We start from the raw sequence: 25,061 nt of genomic DNA on the forward strand, positions 1-25,061 counted from the left end.
AATTGCATCTACGCATTGCGGCGCCCTGACTTTGTTTTTACCTGCACACCAAGCGCATAACTTTCACTGGCTCTGCCGCTTTGTTGCAGCACAGCGACAGAAGCCGCACTTCCATTCCTTTCTTTATTTTTTGTTTGTATCCCTGAGGCTGGCGAGGTGTGTCAATTATTGCATAATATTTATAAATTAAAATTTTTTAAATATGGTCATATACATACTCGTAATTTGTAAAAGAAATATTTTCCACAATAAATCTCAAAAAGACCTTCTCAAAGTAATGATTAGTAAAACATTTACTATTTTTCATTTGATTGTTTAGACTGGCATCCGTTCGGAAGTGGTAATGGCTCGTACATGGCCGAGGACTTTGAGAACTTTCTCAATGCACATCCCGGGGATCTGCACCAGCACCAGCCGTCTTCGGGTATTATTTCTTATTCATTATATTCCCTTAGAATGTCATATTTAAAAAAAACACGCACTAGAATATACACAATTCCTTTCCCTGCATTATTTATTTACATAACTTGGATATTTGCAGATTTGCTCTCCGAAGATGATTTTTACATTTCATCATCTACTCGTCCCTTTGAGACGTACAATCTGATCAGTTCTTCGAGTCAGTTCTTCCCCGGACAGCATTTATCTTTATTCAGCAACATGAAACCATACGGCGGAGAAGCTTCAGAGATCGACGATTACGATTCGCTACCCACGATTCCAACTGAATATGAAATTCAACAGTCTACCCTTAACAACGCTGGCACTAATACCGAAAACGACCATGTAATCACTAAGCCTTCCTTCGATTACGTCACTCCGGATTCTGGGACGGAAGACATTACCCCGGGCTCTCTTATTGATTATGACTTTAAGGATTCATTCGCTAACAATGAACCGTTTAATAAGAACGATGTTACTCATATTGATATAGGCACTAATTCTGGGATAGAAGATACGCTTACAGAAAAAGAGATTCTTTTGAATTCAACCAATAAGAACGGATCATTTGGGCGGCCATTCTGCGGCACGTTGATTCTTCCGGAGCGAGGATCGTCAGGATCCCTCACCCCCAGTTCCCCCTCCCCCTCTCTGTCGGGCCACAGCAGCCAGAGCTCGGGCTCCACCTCTCCGCTCCCCCCTCCCTCAGGCCCTCTGGGCGGCCTGCGCCACACCCGCGACAAGCTCAAGCTAGACCTGCCACCCAGTCCGTTGGCCATTATCCTCACTTCGGGCAAGAATGCCAACAAAGATGTCAAGATATTTGATTTCAAGAATATGGATTCCTTCCAATCTGATGACTTGGACAAAACTCTCAGCGAGTCGGCTTCCGACGTCAGCAGCACCAACACTCTGGTCGAAAACATGGATTTCAAATCTGCCAACAAATCATGTAGGCTTTTAGAAGAACCTAGTCCCAAATGCTCGGATAAACATCTGGATTCGGAGTTGTGCAATATTGAGGTGTTAGACCCCAATAGCCTAGAGCTGGATGACACCAAAACACTAGACATTGCTCCTTTTAGCCCCATTTCTATGATAGGAAACATGATCCCTGATAAAAGTAGTTTAATCGAGGGCGATATTTGCTCTTACAAGTCGGATTGTGAAAAGAGCCCGTTTGACACAAACACTTTACACAAGGCTGTGTTGCCCGAGGCTGTGGGCACGGAGACAACCTGGAGGAAGGCCAGCCTGGAGCCCGTCAAGGGAGAGGGGACCCTGTTGGACAGCGGAGATGAAGATTCAGGAATAGGCAGTAGCGCTTATGCCACCTTGGAAAGGAAATTGGATTCTAAAGAGATGGAACCAGAGGCAAGCAAGAGTACTAACGAAAGACACCTTAATTAGTGTGATTTTATCTATTAGCCTAACTTAATAAATTATTCATACGATCCACGATCGAAGGACGGTTTCACCAGTGACGAGTGAGAACTCAACTATAGGCCAAACTGTAACCTCGTTGGCAGGTGTAACTCTAAAAGTTAAGGGTTAGCAAATCCTTAACTTTTAGAGTAAATTATTCATACAATCCACGATCGAAGGACGCTTTCACCAGTGACGATTGATAACTCAACTACAGGCCAGACTGTAACCTCATTGGCAGGTGTAACTCTAAAAGTTAAGGGTTAGCAAATCCTTAACTTTTAGAGTAAATTATTCATACAATCCACGATCGAAGGACGCTTTCACCAGTGACGAGTGATAACTCAACTATAGGCCAGACTAACTGCATTGGCAGGTGTCACTGTAACTGGGTTAGAAAATCCTAAACATTTAGAGTAAATTTTTAATTGTTTGTCAATTAATATAGTTTTAATGGCAAATATCAGTCACCGCATTCGAAAGAATAGTTTCAGTCCATTTTACTGATCTTTATATACTAATTTTTAACTTTTTATATGCCAACTTTACAAATAATATTAAATAATAATTATTGTCTTTGTCACATTTTCTGTATGTAAGAGGTCACTTGAAATACGTATTAGTGAATGTGGAATGCGTACAGCTACAACTAGCAGAGAAATTGACTTGTAAAGGGGAAATGTGTGTATTTTAGACTAAAGTAAATGAACGCCAGAAAAAGAAGTAGGCAACGAGTAGTCATTAGGGGATGTACATTTCCTATTGTATTTAGTCAACTGTATTATATTATTAAATTTAATTCCCAATTTAATTAGAAAGTGAATTATTAAACAAATTAGTTATTTGTAAATATTTGAAATGAAAAGCATTTAATGCCATTTTGTAGGTACGGCTAATGAACCTTGTGCAATCTTATTGTTTCCTTTATATATTATATATTATTATTACATTATAGTACAACACATACATTATTACCTACTTGCTGTATCGGTTCGTTTTACAGACCATTTTTTAATAAAATGGACTTTTTTATACAAACAGAAATTATTAAATTTTAATGAGTAATTTTGCTCCAAATTCAAAAAAAAAAAGAAAAAAAAATATATTGTGTTTGCTAGCATACTGTTATTTTATTATTTTAATTTGTGCACTTTTACGGCAATTAAATGTTTAAGTTAATTAAGAGATGATTTAAGCTGTGATAGCGTAAAGGCCTAGGAATGGTCAAAATCAGCGGAGGATCGTTGTTTTAGAATATTTTTTAATACATTCGCAGTCAAATTAATCAATGTGTTTCCACTAAAACACTTCAACTCATATTGTATTATTTTCCATTCACAATGTGTAATGATATTTTAATGTTAAATTTATTTGTAAATTACGTGAGATTGTGGGGATATTTACTTGAAACGTAAAATGTGACATTTGTCGAACCGCGAATCAATACGAGCGTAATGAGGGTTATTGAGAAACTTCCGTATTTGTAAGAGATTAAGTTCTTTGCCAAATTAATAAATGTCCCTAATTTTGATAGTGCGTTTGGTTTTCACTAAACCTTATAAAATTGAATCTCATCCCAACACAGAGAAGTGTTTTCCATTTTGCATATTAAGTTCATTATTATATTATAATCATCACTATTATAATTGTTTATCACTTTATAATGTTTTAAAATGATGTATTATTTATTTGAGATATTTTCACAATATTATTGTAAAATTAATTGTACAGTGGAAATAAGTTATTGGAAATTGTGCACTTTTTTTGGCAATAAAATAATTTTTCTGGATCAAATGTTTAACACCTCAGGCCTCAGGCTTATTCTATCAGAAGGTTGGAGTTTTTCCGCTTTGCAAGAAAATCCAAATAAATGGAAAACTGTTTTTGAAAGGTGATGAAAATACGCTTTCAAATTTTATTATTAAAAATAAACTTATGTTTTTAGAAATTTTAAATTTTTAACGTAAACATTAAAAAAACAATAAAAATGGTTCAAAATATTTACTGATATTGAAAACTCATATAAAAATACACTTAATGTAAATAAACGTTAATGCGAGGGATTAGGATCACAGGGGCCTAACTACAAAAACTGGCGTTATGAGTTAAGCTTAGTTTCGGTAATGCCATAAACGTATTTTTTAGTGACACAAAGCTCTATCTCGTACATTCAGCCGTTTAAGAGATACAGGTGGGCATATTAGTATTCCAATTTTTATTTGCAATGTTTTTGTAGATAGGTCCCTGTGATCTTAAACCTGTTATCTAACTTTTTTTATCGGTTCTTATAAAAATATCTTAAAAAGTTTTTTTTCCTTATTGCGGTTGGAACCTTTGTTTTCTTAAAGGTGTACATTTTAATTCTACTGTGGTTAACTTCTAGATTTGAATATAAAGCGTAATGTTTTCTCTTTCTAACACAATTTAGATCATATTTCTCACCACAACAGTAAGGGAGATACAACTATTTCTGTGAGATCATATTAGTTGTTCCCAAAAAAGGCTAAAGTGTTAAGTTAATTAAGTGTTTTCCACCATCCAAATTTTAAAAACATATTTGTTAACATATTATGTTAATTATTATATTATAATTATTATTGTTGCTAATTCACTGACAATTATAATTGTTTATAATTTTTATGTTCTTCTAAAATGATGTATTATTTATTTGAGATATTTTCAGAATATTATTGTAAAATTGTATAGTGGAAATGAGTTGTTGTGAATGTGCGTATGTGCGTGTTGAATGTAACCATCATGTGTGTATAAAGGATAGTTGATTATTTGTGAAATATCATTGGCTAAATAGAGCCTGCATTTGCATTAAACGTAATAGTACTGTTAAATACATTTTTTACTTATTACTCCCTGCTTCGTGAATAATACCCCCAGAAACAAGCGAGATGGGCCACAACTCATTATAGTATGGAACTGCCCACACAAAAGTGTCACCCAAATAGTTCACAAGACTACAGCAAATTGCATCAATCTGCACACCAAAGGCATAACATTCATTGGCTCGGCCACTAGATGGTGTGTGCAGTTTGGTAATAGCTCAGTGACATGATGGGCCATGACTCATTATAGTATGAAACTGCCCACACAAAAGTGTCACCCAAATAGTTCACAAGACTACTGCGAATTGCATCAACCTGCACACCAAAAGCACAACATTCATTGGCTCGGCCACTTGATGGTGTGTGCAGTTTGGTAATAACTCAGTGACATGATGGGCCATGACTCATTATAGTATGAAACTGCCCACACAAAAGTGTCACCCAAATAGTTCACAAGACTACTGCGAATTGCATCAACCTGCACACCAAAAGCACAACATTCATTGGCTCGGCCACTTGTTGGTGTGTGCAATTTGGTAATAGTTTGGTGACATATCTCCCTTGCAAACATATTTATATGATAATTCTATATTAATGGGATTTTTAACCAATGTTGTGAGATTTTATACGGGTGGTAAGCACCTTTCGTTGGTTGGGAAAGAGAAGCAGAGGTCCCCCACGGATTAGATGGGCCGACGATCTGAAGGGCCACCGAGGATTGGCAAATACGTATAATATTTGATTTATAGGAAATAAAGCAACTGGTTTTTTTATGATTTGTAAATTTTTTCATAAATAATGTCTCATTATTTGTTTATCCATTGAGTGCTTTTCGGCATATTATGCCAAGTTTGCAAAATGTTTTGAGCGATCACACGCCATAATATGTCACTACAGTCAAATGACAGCCAGACTAAAAAACACAGCTTTCCAAATGAAGGAACCAAAGATCCGGAACAAATCTCCGGATCTTGAACGAGTTGAAAATCGATAAAGCCAAATGGAATACCTGCCCTGGTCCAGAGGCGATTTGCAGAATTAACCCCGGTGCTTTCTAAATTATTTAAACTCTCACTCAAAAGTAGAATGGTGCCAGATCTTTAGAAAAGAGCGATCGTCCACCCAATCCGTAAGAAGAGTGACCGCTCTGATCAATTACTGCCCCATAGCCATCACTTCCATACTCTCAAAGGTATCGGAAATGGTGGTTAATAATAACGAACATCCTAAGCGATCGGCAATATGGATTTCGTCAAAAACGATGATGTGGCGATCTGTTCGAGTATGTAATGCATATTTGGGGGCGGTACTTGGAACGTTTTGGAGAAACTCAAACCGTCGGGTTGGATATTTCAGGTGACTAATTATTGCTTATAATATTTGTTACTCTTTATGCTTTGCATAAAACCTTGTCTTATAAACATTAGTTTATCTAAAATAATAATATATGACAAGTCAAAAATATTTCACCAATATAATATGTCTCGACGCCATCTAGTGGGAAATTTAGCACTAACAAAGCCTTTCCTACAAAAAAAAAGTTGGTTGTTTACAGGTGGAAAAAATATAATAAGCAGTAATTGTTGATTGAGGTACTAGTACATATTTAATTATTTGGCGGGTTGGAAATAAGACGACATAGCTCAGTGGTTTCAGAGCACCTGACCGGACATCAGAAGGCACGGGTTCAATTCCCGTTGACGGCATTTATTTCTACTCGGGAGATATTTTCAATTTGTATTGATATTTCAGGTGACTAATTATTGCTTATAAATGTTGATTATACTAGGTTTATTTATTTGTACTGGGTTTTTACAGATGTTCTCGCTTACGTGAGAACTATCCAGTTACAAAAACTCAGTTAAGTTACAGATAAAAATCTACAAATTACATACATACAGGTAAAAATGCAATTAAATACAGGTTACGCACAATTAATAAACCAAACAAATAATAATATAAAATTATACATAAGCTCGGTAAAATGACAAATAATACTAGGAGAGTTACAGTGATACATAATATAATTATCTAAACATATTATTTAGCAGAACATTTTTTTGAATCTGTATAGATTATCGACGAAAATATCTACTTCAGCACACTCAATCTCAATCTTATGAAATAACGTAAAGTATTTAATTTATGATTAAAAAAAAACCTACCCTTGAAAGGTTGGAGCTGAAGTTTGAGACATGTTGTATAATATATTTTTATGTATTCATATTATTAAATATTCTATATTTTCCATAATTTATTAACGTAAAATAAATAATATTATATTCCACTTCATACATAAAGGTGGTTGCCAGTAAAAATGTGCGGTGAGAAAAATGAAGACAATGTTGGTAGTTCTAATTAGAAGTATGTTATTGTTAAATATTATATTAGCTCCTCAGTTGGTAGAGCGGTGCGCCGGCAAGACAAGGGTCCTGGGTTCGAGTCCTAGATGTGACCGTATCTTTTTCTGTTTCAGATTTTCGTTTAGGAATCACTAATATTGTCATCAATAGTTCAAAATATAAGCATTTATTCTAATATTACTAACAGATTAACAGTTCATCAAATTGCTCTTCCAAAATTCGCAAATGATTGCGATAGCCTTCGAACGCCATCTCTCTCAGTATAGGGTTAGAAGCACCCGATTCGTTTCTCCTTATAATCCATTTTCTGGCCCACATATGACGTTTTTTGACGCACGCAGCGATAACTTCACTCATAAATAAATACTTCACTTGACGCCATCATGATTAACAATATCGGTTCGAATTAAATTGAAACGTCTGTACTAAATCCTGTTCATTTTTTGTGGTTCAATTAAATCGCTCTGTCAGGGCATAATGGTTGATATGTCCCTAGGTATCTACGTGACTTGAATTCACAAAAAGACCAAATTGAACACGTGCGCCCGCATATGTCTCTGTAATTTCACACGCAGATTGAGGCTGCAGTTCGCATTATTAAACCTTAAATATTTAGTGAATAGCTTGGCCGGCAACCGAAATAAAAAATTAGAAAGCTAACTTAGAAATACACCCATTAGTCTGCAGATTTAGCTCTAGACCCTCATCAAGTCGTAAATCTGAAATGGGAAAACGTTAAGCCAGCGACTCAAGGGCAATAAAAACCTTCGCCCAAGGCTAGACTATATTGCAATTGTTTGAAGGTCGTATTTAAAATGTAAGTTTAAAATAATAATAAATCTAGCGGTGAGAATGTGCAATGCCAGCGCCATGGACCCGAACAACATACAGAAGTGGTGTAAAGCGGAACCACTATAGTTCCAGCACCCCACCACAGGCGTGCTACGGTCGCCGGATCGCGCGGCTGAAGACCACTGATTCACGCAACCGGCTATTAACAGTTCCCATCTCTCCTCAGGAGCAAACAGTCACCCTCTCGCCTCAGGAGCAGGAGGTTCCTCGCCCGCCAAGAAACCTCCTGCCCTCCCCTTGGAGCGGTCGCCGAGGCTCTTCCGACCAGGAAGCTTCCCTCTCAGGAGTTGCTGCTTGCCGACTCCGCCCTTCGGAGCCTTGGCCCAGGCTGAACTAATTCCATCCTTCGGAACCAGCCCAAGTTGCCGCTTGTGTTATCAGTAATAAGTGCAAATGTGAAGGATCCAGCATCATCGTAAAGGGAAGTGCCTGAATAATTTTTGTATGTTAAGATATTGAATAAAAAATAATTTAGGATTAAGTAAAAGGACAATTAATTTTAAGACTTACAATTTAAGCCTAGTATTAAGCCTAGATTAAGACTAACCCTTAACTTTATACATTTTTTAAATAAATTTTTAATAGTGTTTGTAATTAAGTAACTTCTTTTATTTTGTACTCGTTCCTCCTTTTCTTTTACATGCATAGTATTAATATTAAACTCCCTTAAGCATAGTTATATTATGGTATTTCATTTTTTTTAGTAATCAGCGACTCACTATGAAGTCGATTTTGGCAGAAAGATGTGATGACAACACCGTCTAGTAAAACTGACTCAATGATTTTGTGCACATGTCAGTTATGCTATTAATCTATGATTAATATTATTTGTCGATTTGCTGTCACCGGAGTGCGAGTGCGTGCATCGTTATTCCGTTTGTTAATTATTAATAATACAATAATTATTTTAGGAGGTATAAATTATATATAAAATTATGTTTATCAGCAAAACAAGGTTCTTTACTTTCAATTTTCTATGCTCGTGATTTGCCTTGTGACTCAACCACTTGTTTACCATCGATTTAATAATACGCTACGGCTTTCCATTCTGCAACGTACATGATCCCCCCTGTAGTTACCACCGGCGTTTGGAGTTTGTTTTAAGTTTTAACATTATTTGTGTTATATTATTTGCGTGTTTGTCGTTCACAACTAATGTTTTTCTCGAAATCCTTCAAACTTTTTTCCGGCATTGGAATGAAGCATGTTTTGCACATACATTATATCAAATTAGCCGTTACTTAACCACCAATAATAATCGTTCATTATTTCTTAGGTATAGAGGATTTCGGATTCCTCGTGGAGCAAATGCAATGGAGGGGCCAATTACTTCTGATATTGTTCTGATTGGCGGTAACTCACATGTTGAGCTCGCTAATTTGATTGCTAGGTAAGGAAAATGTGTTCACTTATCTGTCCCAAGTACGAATTCATAATATTCCTTGTATGTAGGTACCATTGTACAATTTATTGACTCGCTCTTTTTGACAACTTGCAAACTTGTCAAATTTAAAGGTTAGAAATGGAACAATGAATTGAACAAATTTATTCAATTGCAAAATGAATGATTGTGGATATTTACACTTCTGTTAATGTTGGTTTTGTGTTATCGATTACCCTAATGCAATACACAGTAAGATAAAATTGCATTACTCCGTTGCACACTAAATATGCAATTTTTTTAAATAACGCTTGGTTTTAACTTAATAACTACTAGAAATAGTAATTATTAACCTAAACGCCGTACTTTTAAGCACAGATTATGGAAATTGCGCTTTGTTTCAACAATTGCTACAAGAAACAACTATTTACATGCATAAAGCATAGATTATTAGTTTCTTAGTTTGGGTTAATTAAGTAATTTATTTATGCGTATTTAGATGTGTGATAATCTGTGCATATTAAAAGTGTGGCTGTTATGGAAATATTTACTCTAGAAACATTTACATCGGCGGAGATGGTAAAAGATGCATTAAAGGAATTTTTTTTTTCAACAGTTTCGACCAATCTGACCTTCATCATAGGTTAAGTTTGAAGGTTGGGAAATACGCATAAATTATTAAAATAACCCAAACTAAGAAGCTAATAACCTATTTTGTGGTTTTTCCATCTCCCTTGAAATACAGAGTTGTTTCTATTAGTTTACAACAAAGTACCGCAATTTTACCCACTACAAAATTAATCAAATATTAATATTGTTTAAATTTTTATTATTCTATTGAATGTATTATGTTTTCTGTTAAGTATTTATTTTGCAAAGTAAGAGTAAATGTTTGTTTGATATTCCAGCCGTCTTGGTGTAAAGAATGGAGGCTGTGCCGTGTTCCACAAGACGAACCGGGAGACGGTGGTGGAGATAGGAGATTCTGTCCGAGGAAAAGACATTTACATAGTCCAAACGGGCACCAAGTAAGATATACCAAATACTAACAGTATTAACAAGTTGGTTAATGTAATATGAGTGGCAACTTATATTACAGTTATATGGGTACCGCCGCCTCGGGAAGCATTTATTAGATAACCAACACCTCTGCCATTGGTCACCCCAAGTGGTAAGCTATGTTTGGTGACTTGACAAGGGTGCCCGGGTTCATGGGGGTGAGGTTTGTCAAGGTCTGGGCGGCGTATACGTCTGCGCACCTGCTGCATGGCGGGCCAGATAGAGAGAGAATGGTTGAGGGAGACCTTCTGACCTCATCGGCCGGACTTTCTCGACCCATCTTGTACTGCAGTTGAATGAATGGATAGGTATTAGTAGGTCCTAATATGGACATATTTAAAAAGTATACATAACTGCATATATATACAATGGAACCTCTCATAACGAGTTTAATTCGTTCCAGAATCTTACTTGTTATGTGAAACACTCATCAAGCAAAACAATTTTTCCCATATAAATCAATGTAAAATACTATAATGCATTCCATGCCAAAAAAACACAATTTATTTTTATTTTTAACGTTTATTCAAATAAAATTACATATTTATAAATTGTTAAGGAACGTAATAACCTGGAATGCGATTTCGATTTGCAAAAGACAGTAAAAAAAATCGAAATAACTTGTTTATTATTTATGAATTTATGACAAATAATTAATTATTTTTTACTAGAAAGCTGTCTAGACACATTTTTTTTTGCCGACACTTTATATTTGGTGAAAATGCGACAGCACTATCATTGAATAAATTTGTAGAACTCATAGCCACCTTCTTATAGGGTGATGCAACAGTTTTCCATGCATTTCAGCATTTCTGTTAAGTATTTATTTTGCAAAGTAAGAGTAAATGTTTGTTTGACATTCCAGCCGTCTTGGTGTAAAAAAGCCGCGGGTTAAATTCACTACAAATAAAAATACAAAAAATATCTGAACACAAGTTTGGAAAAAAAAAACATTCTAGCAGAACGAGTGCTAACCAGAGACTGGCACTAAGTCCCGGCTCATAAGTGAGTGATGTGAAGATGGGACTTGCCCTTCCTGCGTTAATAATAATATTTGGATAATTTGTATAGCGCCGTTTTTGTGCAAAATCACCTCAAGGGCGCTGTACAAATATATAATACATTTCTACAATTATCTATGTTATTACTAACTATTTATGGAGATAATATACAGTAAAATACTTACCTGGTAGGTCACTTGAGTTTAACACTTAATTAACATCAAATAATTGTTTATTAGCGAAATTTAGATACAGGATTTAGGACATAATTGGATATAACTGGACTTTCTCTCAGGAATGGTATATTTAATTTAAGGGTATGACAGCTTAAAAAGGTAAGTTTAGACCTGAATTCTGTTGGACTTGTTATGGATCTTAGTTCCGGAGGGAGTTTATTCCAAGCCTTCGGCCCAGATACTCCGAAAGCGCAATCACCAAACTTAGTATTTGGCTTGCGCTTAGGTTCCACCAGTCTGCCTACAGCTGCTGATGTTGCTGATCTAAGAGTTGACTGCCTCAGACCAGTGTTACTCGTTATGCGAAATGTCGCTCGTTAAGGGAGCATTTTTTTCATCATTTGTTTTGCTCGTTATGCGAATTACTCGTTATAAGAGGTGCTCGTTATGAGAGGTTCCACTGTATATAGAAACTGTACTAAAGTCCCAACTGTCTAGAGCCAGTGAGACTATGGCATCCCCAATTGGGATATTTTGTGAGGTTGAAATTAGTGGGGAGGGGAAGGAGATGGCAAACACGGCCAAAGCCATTTCAAGCAATGTTTCAATTCTGAATGGCGGTCTTTCACCAGGATGACACTGAGAGTATCTTCCACTCTGGAACATGCCTCAAATATATCTTATATTGGTCGAGAGCCTTACCACGAAGGCTGTCAAAATTGCACACGAAAGAATTGAATTTAAATATGTATACCCTCTTATTTTATTCCATTTGATCCCAGTAACTCATACAATAAATATTATTTTGATTAAACACCGGCAACCCGTGCCGACTTGATGCCAAACATATGGTACAGAGTTAATATGGAAGGATTTTCAACTTTCATTTTTGTCGGATAAATAAAATTTAAAAATGCACAAATGTTCAATTATGTAGTATTTTATATTTAAAAATGTTTTATTGATTCAAAATTTTCTTCATAGTTTGTTTTTTACAGTCAGGATAAATCTTCCGGTGTTCCTGAACGCATCGTAACAAAAATTATTTTTGTTCCTTTTCGACCGTGAGATTGAGACGTGAAAATCTTGCATTAACTTAACAGTTCTTTCAGCTGTATCATTCACTACCCTCAGCGGCGACACCTTCTTTCTGACTTCTTGATAAGAAGCATTATTTGACCACATCGTAGGGAATTCGTTAAGAAAACTGGCATCTGTTTTCAAACGATCAAACAAATACTTGCTCTTGACTAAAATGAAGTCGTAAATATTTTTCTCTGAAACAAAAGTCACTAAATTATGATATGAACAAAAACCTCAATACAAAACATATTTTAAACTACTTAATAAACTTACCATACAATTTACCATCGAGATCTTCCTTCGATGGGATGTAACGTTTGTCATGGGTTGATAAATTATTTTTTTTGATATTTCGAGCATTTTTATTTTAGTTGTTTGATCCAATAGATTGATAAAATAGATTCTTCATCGGTCAAATACCATAACTGCTTACTGAACAGAAATAAAGCTGCCATTGAGATGTTTTCATCAATTTTTTCCTAAGCCTTCATCGATTTCAAAAAGCAAGGTAAGGTGCTTTAACTGCTATAATATATTGTAACCATGGCTTGACATAGGATGTTACTATGAACAGGCAAACGTCTAAAAGTGCCGCCTTATCCTTACCGGTAATTTTAAATTGCGCACAAATTAATGATATTTTCAAGGAATAAAGCGCCTTTGCCATCCATCGAGCACCTGGAGGCCGAATCTTAAATTTTCTCGCTGTATCTCCTCCTAAAACTATCACACAGAGCTCTAAAAACTCTCAATAGTCATCTCCAAGTATTTTTGTTGTCAGTGCAGTACGGTAAAAGTCAAGCAAATCATCGATTTCGGAAGCGGTTAGGTGCAATGTGAGATTTTCTCTGTAGCACTGAATTTTATCGGGATCAACATTTTTACAGTTATCTCGAAACTTTTTGAAGAGTGGTATGTCAGGGCTTGTAGTCACTTGACTGATTTTTATTTCAAACACAGCTTTTAATACCAACTATGGCTATATTTGGTATATATTGACAGTTAAATTCACTTTCCGGATATTGTAGAGCAAAACTTCAAGAACTTGTCCATTAGATGGCAGTTTAGAACCCGATATTTGGTGTTTTACGACTCCTATTAAAAATATACTCTTTTTAGAAGTGCGTAAATCTAACAACATCTTGCTTGAACGAGTGATTTTCGTTTACTAACAAAATAGCAAGTAATTACAAGCTCATCAACACGTTTGCTCGCTGGCGTCTTAATGTACAAGTACTGACATCTTTCGATGCTAGTCGGCACGGGTTGCAGTTGTCCAAAGTAAACGAAATTTTTTTTATATGTGTTTTGTCATTATTCAAACAAAATTAGAGGGTATGCGTTAAAAAATAACAACTTTAATTTTTTTGGGACACCCTAATATAGGTGCATAGTAGGAAATAAAATAGAAGTATCAATACAATTTGACACCGTCATTCATCGAATCAACGCTCTTTTACACGTCCAGAGTTAAACAATTTCACCAAATAAATCAGCTCTACTCGATGAAAAGAAAACATCAAAAAATGCCAGCTTATATTGCAATATTGATAAACAAAATAATTACTCAAAAAAAGTACTTAATATGGATACATTAAAACACCAATTAGAATCAGAAAATTGGAATAAATTATTACAATGTAATGATGTCAATATATATGTTGTAAAATGTTTGAAGAAAAAATATCTAAATGCATAAATGACTCGACAAATAATAATATAATAACCAAATCCAAAGTGTCGAACTTGAAACCTATAAAACCATGGATTACTCATGGTTTAGTAGTATCTGTACGACATAAGCAAGCTCTTTACAAATTAACTACTCAACAACCAAATAATAAAAATTTACTAAATCATTTTAAAGCATATAAAAACAAACTTTCATATATTATAAAAAACACAAAACAAAAGTATTATAAACAAAAGTTGAATCAGGCTGAAAATGATAGTAAAAGAGTGTGGACAGTTATAAATGAAATAATTGACAAGAAAAAAAACAAGAATAACAACATCGCTACTATATTTCATGACAACATGTTGTAAAGAAAATCCCTCAAAAGCTGCAAACATATTTAACACCTTCTTTGCGAACGTAGGGGAAAATCTTGCCAATCTCATTCATACTGACCCAAATATAACATTTCCAGACTGTAGTATTGATACTGACAATAATATAGCAACATTACAAGTCACCACAGAGAACGAAATAATATCAATTATAAACGGTATGCAAGGAGGTTCTGCCCCGGGTTTTGATGGAATAACAGTTAATATTTTAAAAAATATTAAAAATCAAATTTCTAAACCGTTAAAACACATAATGAATGTAAGTTTCCAAAGCGGAGTGTTTCTATCAATCTACAAACAAACTACCATTACTCCAATATTTAAATCTGGTAACCCAGAAGAAGTTAGCAATTACCGACCCATATCAGTAATCTCGAACATAGCAAAAATTTTTGAAAAGATAGTTAAAAAAAATAATAAACCAATTTGTAAAATGTAATAAATTAATTAATGAAAATCAGTTCGGTTTTATGGAAGGTAGAAGCACTCAGGATGCAATTGCAAAATTAACTAGTCTTGTTCATAATTCATTAGATAAATCATTAAAATGCATTGGAATTTTCATAGATTTTAAAAAAGCTTTTGATAGCATATCACACGACAAACTTATAAGTAAATTAAGAAACATTGGATTAAGTGGTACAGCTATAGAATGGATAAAAAGCTACCTTTTCAAACGCCCTCAAGTCGTAAAAATCAACGATGTACTTAGTCAACCAAAAACAAGTCACTTCGGCATACCTCAAGGTACAGTCCTGGGACCGTTACTGTTTGTCATTTATGTAAATGACATATTCAATCAAAGATTAAATGGAAAAATAATATCTTATGCTGATGACACTGTCATAATAATTGAAGGTACTGATTGGAATAATGTTAATAACTTAGCAAATACTGATATTAATATACTGAAAAATTGGTTCGATAAAAACCTCCTCTCATTAAATACTGAAAAAACAAAATGTATCCCATTCTCTATCAACAAATTTAAATCAATACCAGAATTAAAAATTATAATACATCAACTTAAATGTAACAGAACTAATTGCAATCAAGAATGTTCTATACTTAGTCTAACTTCTGAAATTAAATATCTTTGTAGATATATAGATCAACATTTTAAATGGAAAAAACAGATTTGTGAACTTGTCAAAAGAATTAGAAAATGTATTTATATATTTATAAGACTTAGAAATATTCTTAGACTAGAAAACCTAAAAAGAGTGTACTATGCAATGTACAATCTATATTACAATATGGAATTATTGGCTGGGGAGGAACTTATAACAATATATTAAATCCACTTAAAATAGTTCAAAGATTGATAATTAAAGTAATATTGAAAAAACCATGACTTAGAAATATTCTTAGACTAGAAAACCTAAAAAGAGTGTACTATGCAATTGTACAATCTATATTACAATATGGAATTATTGGCTGGGGAGGAACTTATAACAATATATTAAATCCACTTAAAATAGTTCAAAGATTGATAATTAAAGTAATATTGAAAAAACCATCCAAATTTTCTACTGAGATTCTCTTTTCAATATTCAATGTACCCACAATAGACAATATATATAAAAAATATTCAATTCTACAAATTTATAAAGAAATACAGTTAAATAACTTACAATTCAATTCATCAGCAAGATATCAAAAAACTATCAAAATCCCAAAACTTAATACAAAGCAAACACAAAATACCTATCTCTATCTAGGTATAACATATTTTAACATCCTTCCATTATATCTAAAAAATATTGAAGATATTCAGTAATTTAAAATAAAACTAAAAAATTACCTTAAACTACTATAAAAGTCCATATCTTACTCTTATTATTATTTCCTTCAAATCTTGAAACTGTATTATTGATAAATCTTGCCTATTTCTTACTTATCCCTTTGGTTTTGCAAATATATTATTTACTTACTTACATGATTCCATAATTGAGCTAGGATTCACTCACCAAACACAAGAGCCTCGTCTCTTTATGGTGAAGAAAAGCTATTATTATTTAACTTTATAACACTGTATAATATGTATAATTGTATATTTATTGTAAAAAACATACAATTATTAAATAAAAAAAAAATAAAAAAATATATCAACAACATCCCGAATTTAGCATTCGTTTCATAGGCGTACTTTGAAGAAAAATTGTTGCAATAATACGGTATTTACTATCTTGTAACTGTCCTGCCAGGAACATGGAACGAAATTAAATATGTATAGAAATTCAGGGATATTCAACATCGATTCAATAATTTTAAACGAACAAAAAATAAATTTTATATCACAAATAATTCTTTGTTCTGATCATTTTAATAAATTTAATGAATAAAGTAGGTAGCTGTAATCTTGGCATTCTCTAAGAATACCTCTATAATTATACTTTTATAAATGTCTCCATAGTCTTGTAGGAGTCAGACTATGGTTGTGACTTCACTACCAAGCTGAAGAGAGATGAACAAGACGGAAGATGTGTGATCGGCCAAGTTTTTATTTCACTCAGGTTCTAATATTGTATTTAATTATATTTGCATACTAAAAATCTGCCGCCACCAAGACTTGGACAAACCTCGTCCCATGAACCCAGGCACTCCTACTAAGTCACTAAAAGTAGCGAACCAGTTGGGGTGATCTGTGACAGATGATGGTTATCCAAGTAATGGTTCCCGGAGTGGTGGTACCCATACCTGCTTCCCTAAACATGATATAAACAAACACAACAAGTTTGTTGCGAGGTGAATGACATTTTCACTATAGCATTGCACTTTTTCATAGATGAAATTAATATATTTACAAGTGACGAAACGACAAACTAGAATTGTATGAGTAAATATTTATTTATTTTTTATAAATACCCCAAACAAGGCAAATGCCCGTATTATGGTGGTAATGAATAAGAAAATATAAAAAACATATAAAATAAAATATAAACACAATTATACAATGTTTTCCATATATCGTTGTACAAATGGTAAAACAAAAACATTATTTACATGCCAAGAGTATAAAGTATATTTTAGTATGCTACTAGGAGTATTTAAGGTTCAAAATACCATAAAATCAAGTCGAGTGTGATTGAGCTGCTAATATATCCGCTGGGGATATGCCGGACTTTGACGGCTGCAAATGTTAATCTCCGTGGCGGATACGCCTGACTTCAAACGGTCAAACAGCATTTAAAAAAAAATTAATTTGTCCATTTTTCCAGAGATGTAAACAACAACATCATGGAGCTGCTGATCATGGCATACGCCTGCAAGACCTCATCGGCCAAGTCCATCGTGGGGGTGATCCCCTACCTGCCCTACAGCAAGCAGTGCAAGATGCGCAAGCGTGGCTGCATCGTCAGCAAGCTGCTCGCCAAGATGATGTGCAAGTCCGGCCTCACGCACGTCATCACCATGGACCTGCACCAGAAGGAGATTCAAGGCTTCTTCGACTGTCCTGTTGATAATCTACGAGCTTCTCCCTTCCTGCTGCAGTATATCCAAGAATGCGTAAGTTTTCTTGTTATATTGAAAGCAACTCATTATTTGCCTTGTATCTACTCGAGCGATTGGTAGTAAGTTGCTATCCAGCGTCTGTCTGTTTGTGCGCTTAGTTCATGTAAACTACACAACGGATTTTGATAGGGTTTCCACTATCATTTAGAGAATTTCTCCTGGAAGGTTTATTCATAATACATGCATATTATTTATTTATTATTCATTAACGCCCTATCGGGCTTTTACAGAGGAAATTTTATGTATTTAAGTGTAACATAATACATGGATAATAGTATTACTATATACAAAAAAAATAAAAATCAAATGCTAATACTAAGATTAACATCAGATCCAAATAATAACACCTGATATTGTAAATAAAGCAAAGTTATATTTATAGAAAGTTGAGAAAAGTCGATGTATTGTAATCAAATTACTATTTAAAAAATAGCCTCTGACGCCCAATGTTAATCCAAATTAACATATAGAATAATTTCTAAAAAAAAAAAAAAATAACAAAAATTTTCAAATAAATTTCTGAGGTATTATCGAGCATTACATATTTTATATATGTGGAAACAATAATGCGGGTGTGAAAGGGTTAACCTGATCTACAAATGTGATCCAAGAAAATTCACTAAAACACAATCATACATTGTGTCAATACGTTCCACGTGGTGGGATAGATTGCGTTGAATGGGCCAGTATTAAAAAAATTGTTAAGTATGTAAGTATATTTGTTTAGATTCCCGACTACCGCAATGCCGTGATTGTTGCGAGGAATCCGGGCTCGGCCAAGAAGGCCACATCCTACGCTGAACGACTCCGACTGGGAATCGCAGTGATACACGGAGAGCAGAAGGAGTCGGAGAGTGACGAGGTCGACGGGAGGTACTCACCCCCTACACTGCCCAGGTAATTAATACTACCAATTCATGAGACTCTACAAATTAATATTGTATAAGTCTGTTTTTAACGAAGTACGTCTAGTTTTGTAATCATATTATAAGCCAGCGGAATTCCTCAACTCTACAAAAAGTTTTTTTTTTTTTTTACTAGTTAGCGGTAATAGTACATAATTTGAACAATATAACGTCAAGCATTCATTACTAAAACTATCAACATACACAATTGGAAATCTTAAGTAAAACAACCAACTAGTAAAATAAGTATAACTTGTTTACAGAACCTACTTTAGTTCGACCTGTTTTTTTACAAATGTTTCATCATTTACAAGCCATTGTAATATCACATTAGTTTTGGATGGCTTATCAGCTTATGATCGATCGCCTTGGAATAATATAAAATATTTAATAAAAGTGTTTTATTTGCTAATCAAAAAAATATCAAGTCTGGAAATAACATACAAAAGATAAAGCATGATCCAATTTGAGTTTCATATATTGGTAACATTGTAAATTAGGCTACTGTTATTAATGGCGCTCGTTTAGCACGTTTAACATTAGTTTGATTAACACATTTACTGAATGGATTATTTGACCAGCGCTCAATGCGTTAAAATTGTTCAATTATTCTACAGCAATAACAATTCTGTACAAACTGTGTATCGACGTTTACGGAAAGATTATGGTCAATTTAATTGTCTTACTGAGCGAACAATTGAACAATAAGCGCTTTAACGCCATTGGATATTTTTTGTGGGTTTTATTGGAGTCGCGTCTATGCCAATAAACCTGCAACATTGGATCACCTCAAAATTAACATCCGCCAAGTATTAACTATTTAAGAGCCGAGATAGCCCCCGAAACTTAATAAAAAATGATTGAAAATTATCTCGAACTAATCAACTGCTGCAGAAGTTTCAGAGGCGGCCATTTGTTTGACATAATTAATTAAAATATAAAAAGCAACCGGTGCATAATCACACAACAAGATTCACTGAAAATAAGGGCCTCATTATTCCAAGAGTAACAAATAAGTATGGAAGCCGAACGCTTAAATATTTAATACCAGAGATTTTCAATAAATTTAATAATTCTTTTAAACCTCAGAATAATGAGAGACCCTGCCCCAAAAACACTAAGGACGGGTTGTTTCGGAGAATTTGAAGAATTCATCAAATTTCAACGTTCGTTTTCGGGCTCTGTGAAAGTCCTATTCAAGTTCTGTTATTATATCATTATAGGCTAGTTGCTTGACAGAACTGAAATAAAAACAGAACTTGAAAAAATCTTCCACAGAACCTGAAAATGAACGTTGAAATTTGATGAATTGTTCAAATTCTCCGAAACAACCCGTCCTAAGCGTTGGCTAATAAGCGATGAATCAATGTATCTCTGAACATTATTATTGATGTATTCCTGAACATCTCAACGTACCTGCCTAAATAATTTGTATATAGGTAGGTACTTTGATATATATTATTTTGTGATATTGTTTATTGTATAATTTTGTGTCATACATGTATTAAAAATTAAAAATGTTTATATATATTATTTGTAGAACCTACAGACAAGCCGTCATGTGTGACAGCTTTGTGGGACTGCATAAAACTTGTATCTTTAAAAATTTATAATAAATAAAAAAAAAAATTAAAAAAAAATGATACCAAATATTCGATTAATAAAAAAGAAAAATATGATAATGTTAAATTTTGTGTGTTTTTTCATAAATTAAAGTTTTAAAACAGGAATTGGATCACCCTTTAGTTGTATGTTGTTAACGTTTTCTATTTTATATCAAATGGCACCATTTTGCCTACTATTGGACACTTTACTATTAATTGTTTCTAGCTCTTTGAGAAACATCGACTTAATTTCGCTATGCGAAACGTCTATTAATGAAAATAATATAAATCTTTATAAATTACCGGGATTTAATTCGTACCATTTTTGTCGAACAAAAAGATCGGGTGGCGGTATTATTGTGTACGTGAAAGATCACCTTACATTTGAAAAAATAAATATTATGACTAATAATTTTGAATGCGTTTACGGAACCATTTCAGTAAACAAACATATTCGCTTACATCTTTTAGCAATATATAGACCGCCAAATACAAAAAAAAAATTATTTCTTGATGAGCTGGAGACAATATTGGGAAATATTGATATAAAAGAATCCGTATTGGTTCTAGGTGATACGAATATTAACTTATTAAATGTACACGAACCCATAACTATGCAATATGAAAACCTCATGTCTCATTTTGGAATGACCAGATGTATAAATGATGTGACTAGAGAAGCGATATTGACTAATTATGTAACGGCTTCATGTTTAGACCATATCTATGTAAGAGTGAAGGAGACGACCGAAATCAGTTCATGCGTATGCGATTCAATAATAGCTGACCACTACCTAACTGCAGCTAGTATTAACTTCTGTTACTATGATAAATGTACCGTCGACAAATCGCACCAAGAGTATTACACTGCACTATCGGACAAAAGGATTGATTTATTGATCGAAATCACCGATTGGAATGCAATGTTAAAATTGTCTGAACCAAACATTATTTATGCAGAATTAAAATCGATTTTTAAAAATATTTATGAAAAAAGTACCTTTACAAAATTAAAAACAAAAAAATTTCGAAATAACCAAAAAACTTGGATGAATGACAGTCTCGCTGAAAGTATTCTAATACGAGATGACATGTGGAAAAAGTGGAAAAACACGCCTAATAATAAAAAATATGAAATCTCTTTCAAAAAATATAGAAATAAACTTAATAAACAAATATTAAACACAAAAAAGGCATACTATAATAACAAATTTAATCACTGTTTCAAGAACATTAAAAAAACATGGAATGAAATTAATACAATTTTGGGTAGGAAAAATAAATCTGGTTGCGATGAAGTCTTATCTAAATATTTCCTAAAGTCACAATCTTCTGATGCAGTGGCAGAAAATTTTGCTAACTTTTTTGATGAAGGAGTTAATAAGTTGTTACATGAATGTGATTTCCGAGCGTCTAATCACTTGCAAGAATCCCTACCGCATTCAATGTACTTACCTAGAGCTAATGCTAAGCAAATTGAATATATTATCGGAGGTATGAAAAATTCAAAGTCACCGGGCATAGATCTAATTCGTATGTTTGATTTAAAAAAACATGTCAAATTACTTAGCCCTGTTATTGCTCACTTTATCAACAGAATAATCGATACCAGCCTCATCCCCGATGAATTAAAAAATAGCATTGTAAGACCTATTTTCAAAAATGGAGATCACTCCGAAATTAACAATTACAGGCCAATTTCTATTCTCCCGGCACTAGAAAAAATTTTAGAAAAATATATTTCGATAAATTTAGATAAATATTTGAATAATTTGAATATTATAGATGAATGCCAGTACGGGTTCCAGAAAAAAAAAAGTTGTGATAAATTGCTGGAAAAATTTTCTGATTTTATAAATTCTCAACTTAATTCTAAAAAACATGTACTGGTGCTTTTTATTGACTACTCAAAAGCTTTTGACACTCTCAGCCATATACAATTAATTAAGGTTCTTGAAAACATTGGAATCCGGGGTAAACTCCTCTCATTCTTTAAAAACTACTTAACTAATAGAAAAATGAACGTAAAGATTTTAAATGATATGAGTAAAGGAAGACATATTAAATCAGGAGTACCGCAAGGATCAATTTTAGGTCCAAAATTGTACATTATATATGTTATTGTTATGTCAAAACTCTTTAAAAAGGCCTTTAGATTCATTTTTGCTGACGATACTGCACTTGTAGTATCCAATGAAAATCCTATCATAGCTATTCAACAATTGCAAAGTGACTTTAACGAGCTACTTAAATGGGCTCATGATGTTGGTTTAATTATTAATGTTAAAAAAACAAAATGTATGTATGTAAAATCACCAAGCCTGGGAATATGGAATATACCCAAAATAATTGCTCATAATTCTGAATGTATTCATAGAAAAATTGAAAATATTTGCCACTGTGAAACAATTGACTTTACTAACGAATATACTTATCTGGGACTAATAGTAGACAATAAATTTAAATGGGATAAACAAGTGGCTAAAATCTGTAACCAGCTCCGATCTTTTGCAAGTAATTTTTATAAACTGAAATTTGTTTTGCCTCATTGTACTCTTAAAATAATTTATTTTTCTATGGTCGAATCCATACTCAGATATGGCATACGAATTTGGGGGCACTCAAGCAATATTTATATTAAATATATACAAAACTTACAAATTGCTATAATAAAAAAAATTGTACCACCGAATATCTACAGACAAAGAAGTAATCTAAAACTACTGTATGGTTCTGAGGGCCTACTTCCAATAAAGGGTCTTCTTTGGTACATTATTATAATGGATAATGAGGGAGATAGCAAATATAAAAAGCAACCGGTGCATAATCACACAACAAGATTCACTGAAAATAAGGGCCTCATTATTCCAAGAGTAACAAATAAGTATGGAAGCCGAACGCTTAAATATTTAATACCAGAGATTTTCAATAAATTTAATAATTATTTTAAACCTCAGAATAATGAGAGACCCTGCCCCAAAAACACTAAGCGTTGGCTAATAAGCGACGAATCAATGTATCTCTGAACATTATTATTGATGTATTCCTGAACATCTCAACGTACCTGCCTAAATAATTTGTATATAGGTAGGTACTTTGATATATATTATTTTGTGATATTGTTTATTGTATAATTTTGTGTCATACATGTATTAAAAATTAAAAATGTTTTATATATATTATTTGTAGAACCTACAGACAAGCCGTCATGTGTGACAGCTTTGTGGGACTGCATATACCTGTATCTTTAAAAATTTATAATAAATAAAAAAAAAAAAAAAAAAAAAAAAAAAATAAATAAAAAAAAAAATATGGATTAAGATGTTTGTATTTATTTCATTATGTCCACCATGCTACAAGCTCAGTGGCAGAGCGGTAAAAGCTTTGACTGTTGACCTGATGTGCATTGATGGATTAATTGAGCCCTTATGCAGAAAAACAGCGTTATGTGAAAAAACAGCATTATGTGAAAAAGTAACTTTTGATATATTAGCTGTTGAACATTGACTGCAGTGAACATATACACAAATGTATTTATATGTCAATAAATTTATTTGTAATTTCAATTAATAGATAACACATTTTATGTATTTTAATCAGTTCGTTCGTAGCTTTTGAGTATAAAAGAATAAAAAAATATGTAAAGCCATTTTTCCATAATTAACAATTATAAAATTTCAAATTGCAAACATGTTGCAACATATTAAAAAATAACACGCGCAGAAATAAAACTTTATCACCATAATGATTACAAATATGCCCAGCGCCCATCGCACAAACTGTCAGTTTCAATTAAGTAAACAGTTTTGTTGCTTTTGAAGATGCCTTAGTATATTATTGCCCTTGCGAGAAGCCGTCTTCTTCCTTCTCATCTTCTTGCCCTTCCCGCCTCTCTTTTGTCACACAATATTTGTCAATTGATTATCATACTGCTACAGGCTCCGATCAGTTGGGGACAATTTATTGCTTTTGTCTGCAATCAATTTGTCAGAGTGAATTCCTGCAGATAGCTTTCAAATAATAGTCATTGTTTAAAGTACATTGTTATCAACGGATGTAAACTAATAATACGTTTGTCATAACTTTCACAGGTCTAGGACAATGGACGTGGGTGTAGGTGTCCCCGTGCACCCGGCTAAGGAGAAGCCCCCAATTAACGTGGTAGGAGATGTGGGAGGACGCATCGCTATCATGGTGGTAAGACTATACAATATTACATACAATATTATCATCTTTAATTCCTGTGTAAGATTGTACATTTTGAAATTATTGACTGAGAGCAGCGAAGTTCTATTTCCATTCCAGCACCTTGGTGGCCATTATTATTATTCGCCAATCATTCAGAATA

General features: G+C 33.5%; 2 protein-coding genes across 10 annotated transcripts in view; both read left to right on the top strand.

Annotated features, from left to right (window-relative positions):
* Positions 1-4,712, top strand: part of LOC149419043 (uncharacterized) — a 159,676-nt gene extending 154,964 nt beyond the window's left edge. For all 5 annotated transcript variants that reach the window (XM_089638075.1, XM_089638077.1, XM_089638076.1 and 2 more), the window contains 2 exons: positions 320-424; positions 542-4,712. In XM_089638075.1, coding sequence (XP_089494201.1) covers positions 320-424; positions 542-1,851 — 1,415 coding nt within the window. In that variant the 3' untranslated portion in view covers positions 1,852-4,712. The remainder of the gene's footprint in view (positions 1-319; positions 425-541) is intronic.
* A 4,009-nt stretch (positions 4,713-8,721) lies between these two features.
* Positions 8,722-25,061, top strand: part of LOC149419044 (phosphoribosyl pyrophosphate synthase-associated protein 2) — a 36,427-nt gene continuing 20,087 nt past the window's right edge. Inside the window, exons 1-6 of one of the 5 annotated variants that reach the window (XM_089638084.1) lie at positions 8,722-8,793; positions 9,195-9,308; positions 10,208-10,327; positions 17,910-18,198; positions 18,932-19,101; positions 24,805-24,910. In XM_089638084.1, coding sequence (XP_089494210.1) covers positions 9,232-9,308; positions 10,208-10,327; positions 17,910-18,198; positions 18,932-19,101; positions 24,805-24,910 — 762 coding nt within the window. In that variant the 5' untranslated portion in view covers positions 8,722-8,793; positions 9,195-9,231. Of the gene's footprint in view, positions 8,874-8,992; positions 9,012-9,194; positions 9,309-10,207; positions 10,328-17,909; positions 18,199-18,931; positions 19,102-24,804; positions 24,911-25,061 lie in introns of those variants that run through there. The other 4 variants (XM_089638083.1, XM_089638085.1, XM_089638082.1 and 1 more) reach the window with 4 other exon arrangements.

The sequence above is a fragment of the Hesperophylax consimilis genome, chromosome 12 (assembly GCF_061612785.1).
Source record: "Hesperophylax consimilis isolate HC1 chromosome 12, BYU_Hcon_1.0, whole genome shotgun sequence".
NCBI classification, from domain to species: domain Eukaryota; kingdom Metazoa; phylum Arthropoda; class Insecta; order Trichoptera; family Limnephilidae; genus Hesperophylax; species Hesperophylax consimilis.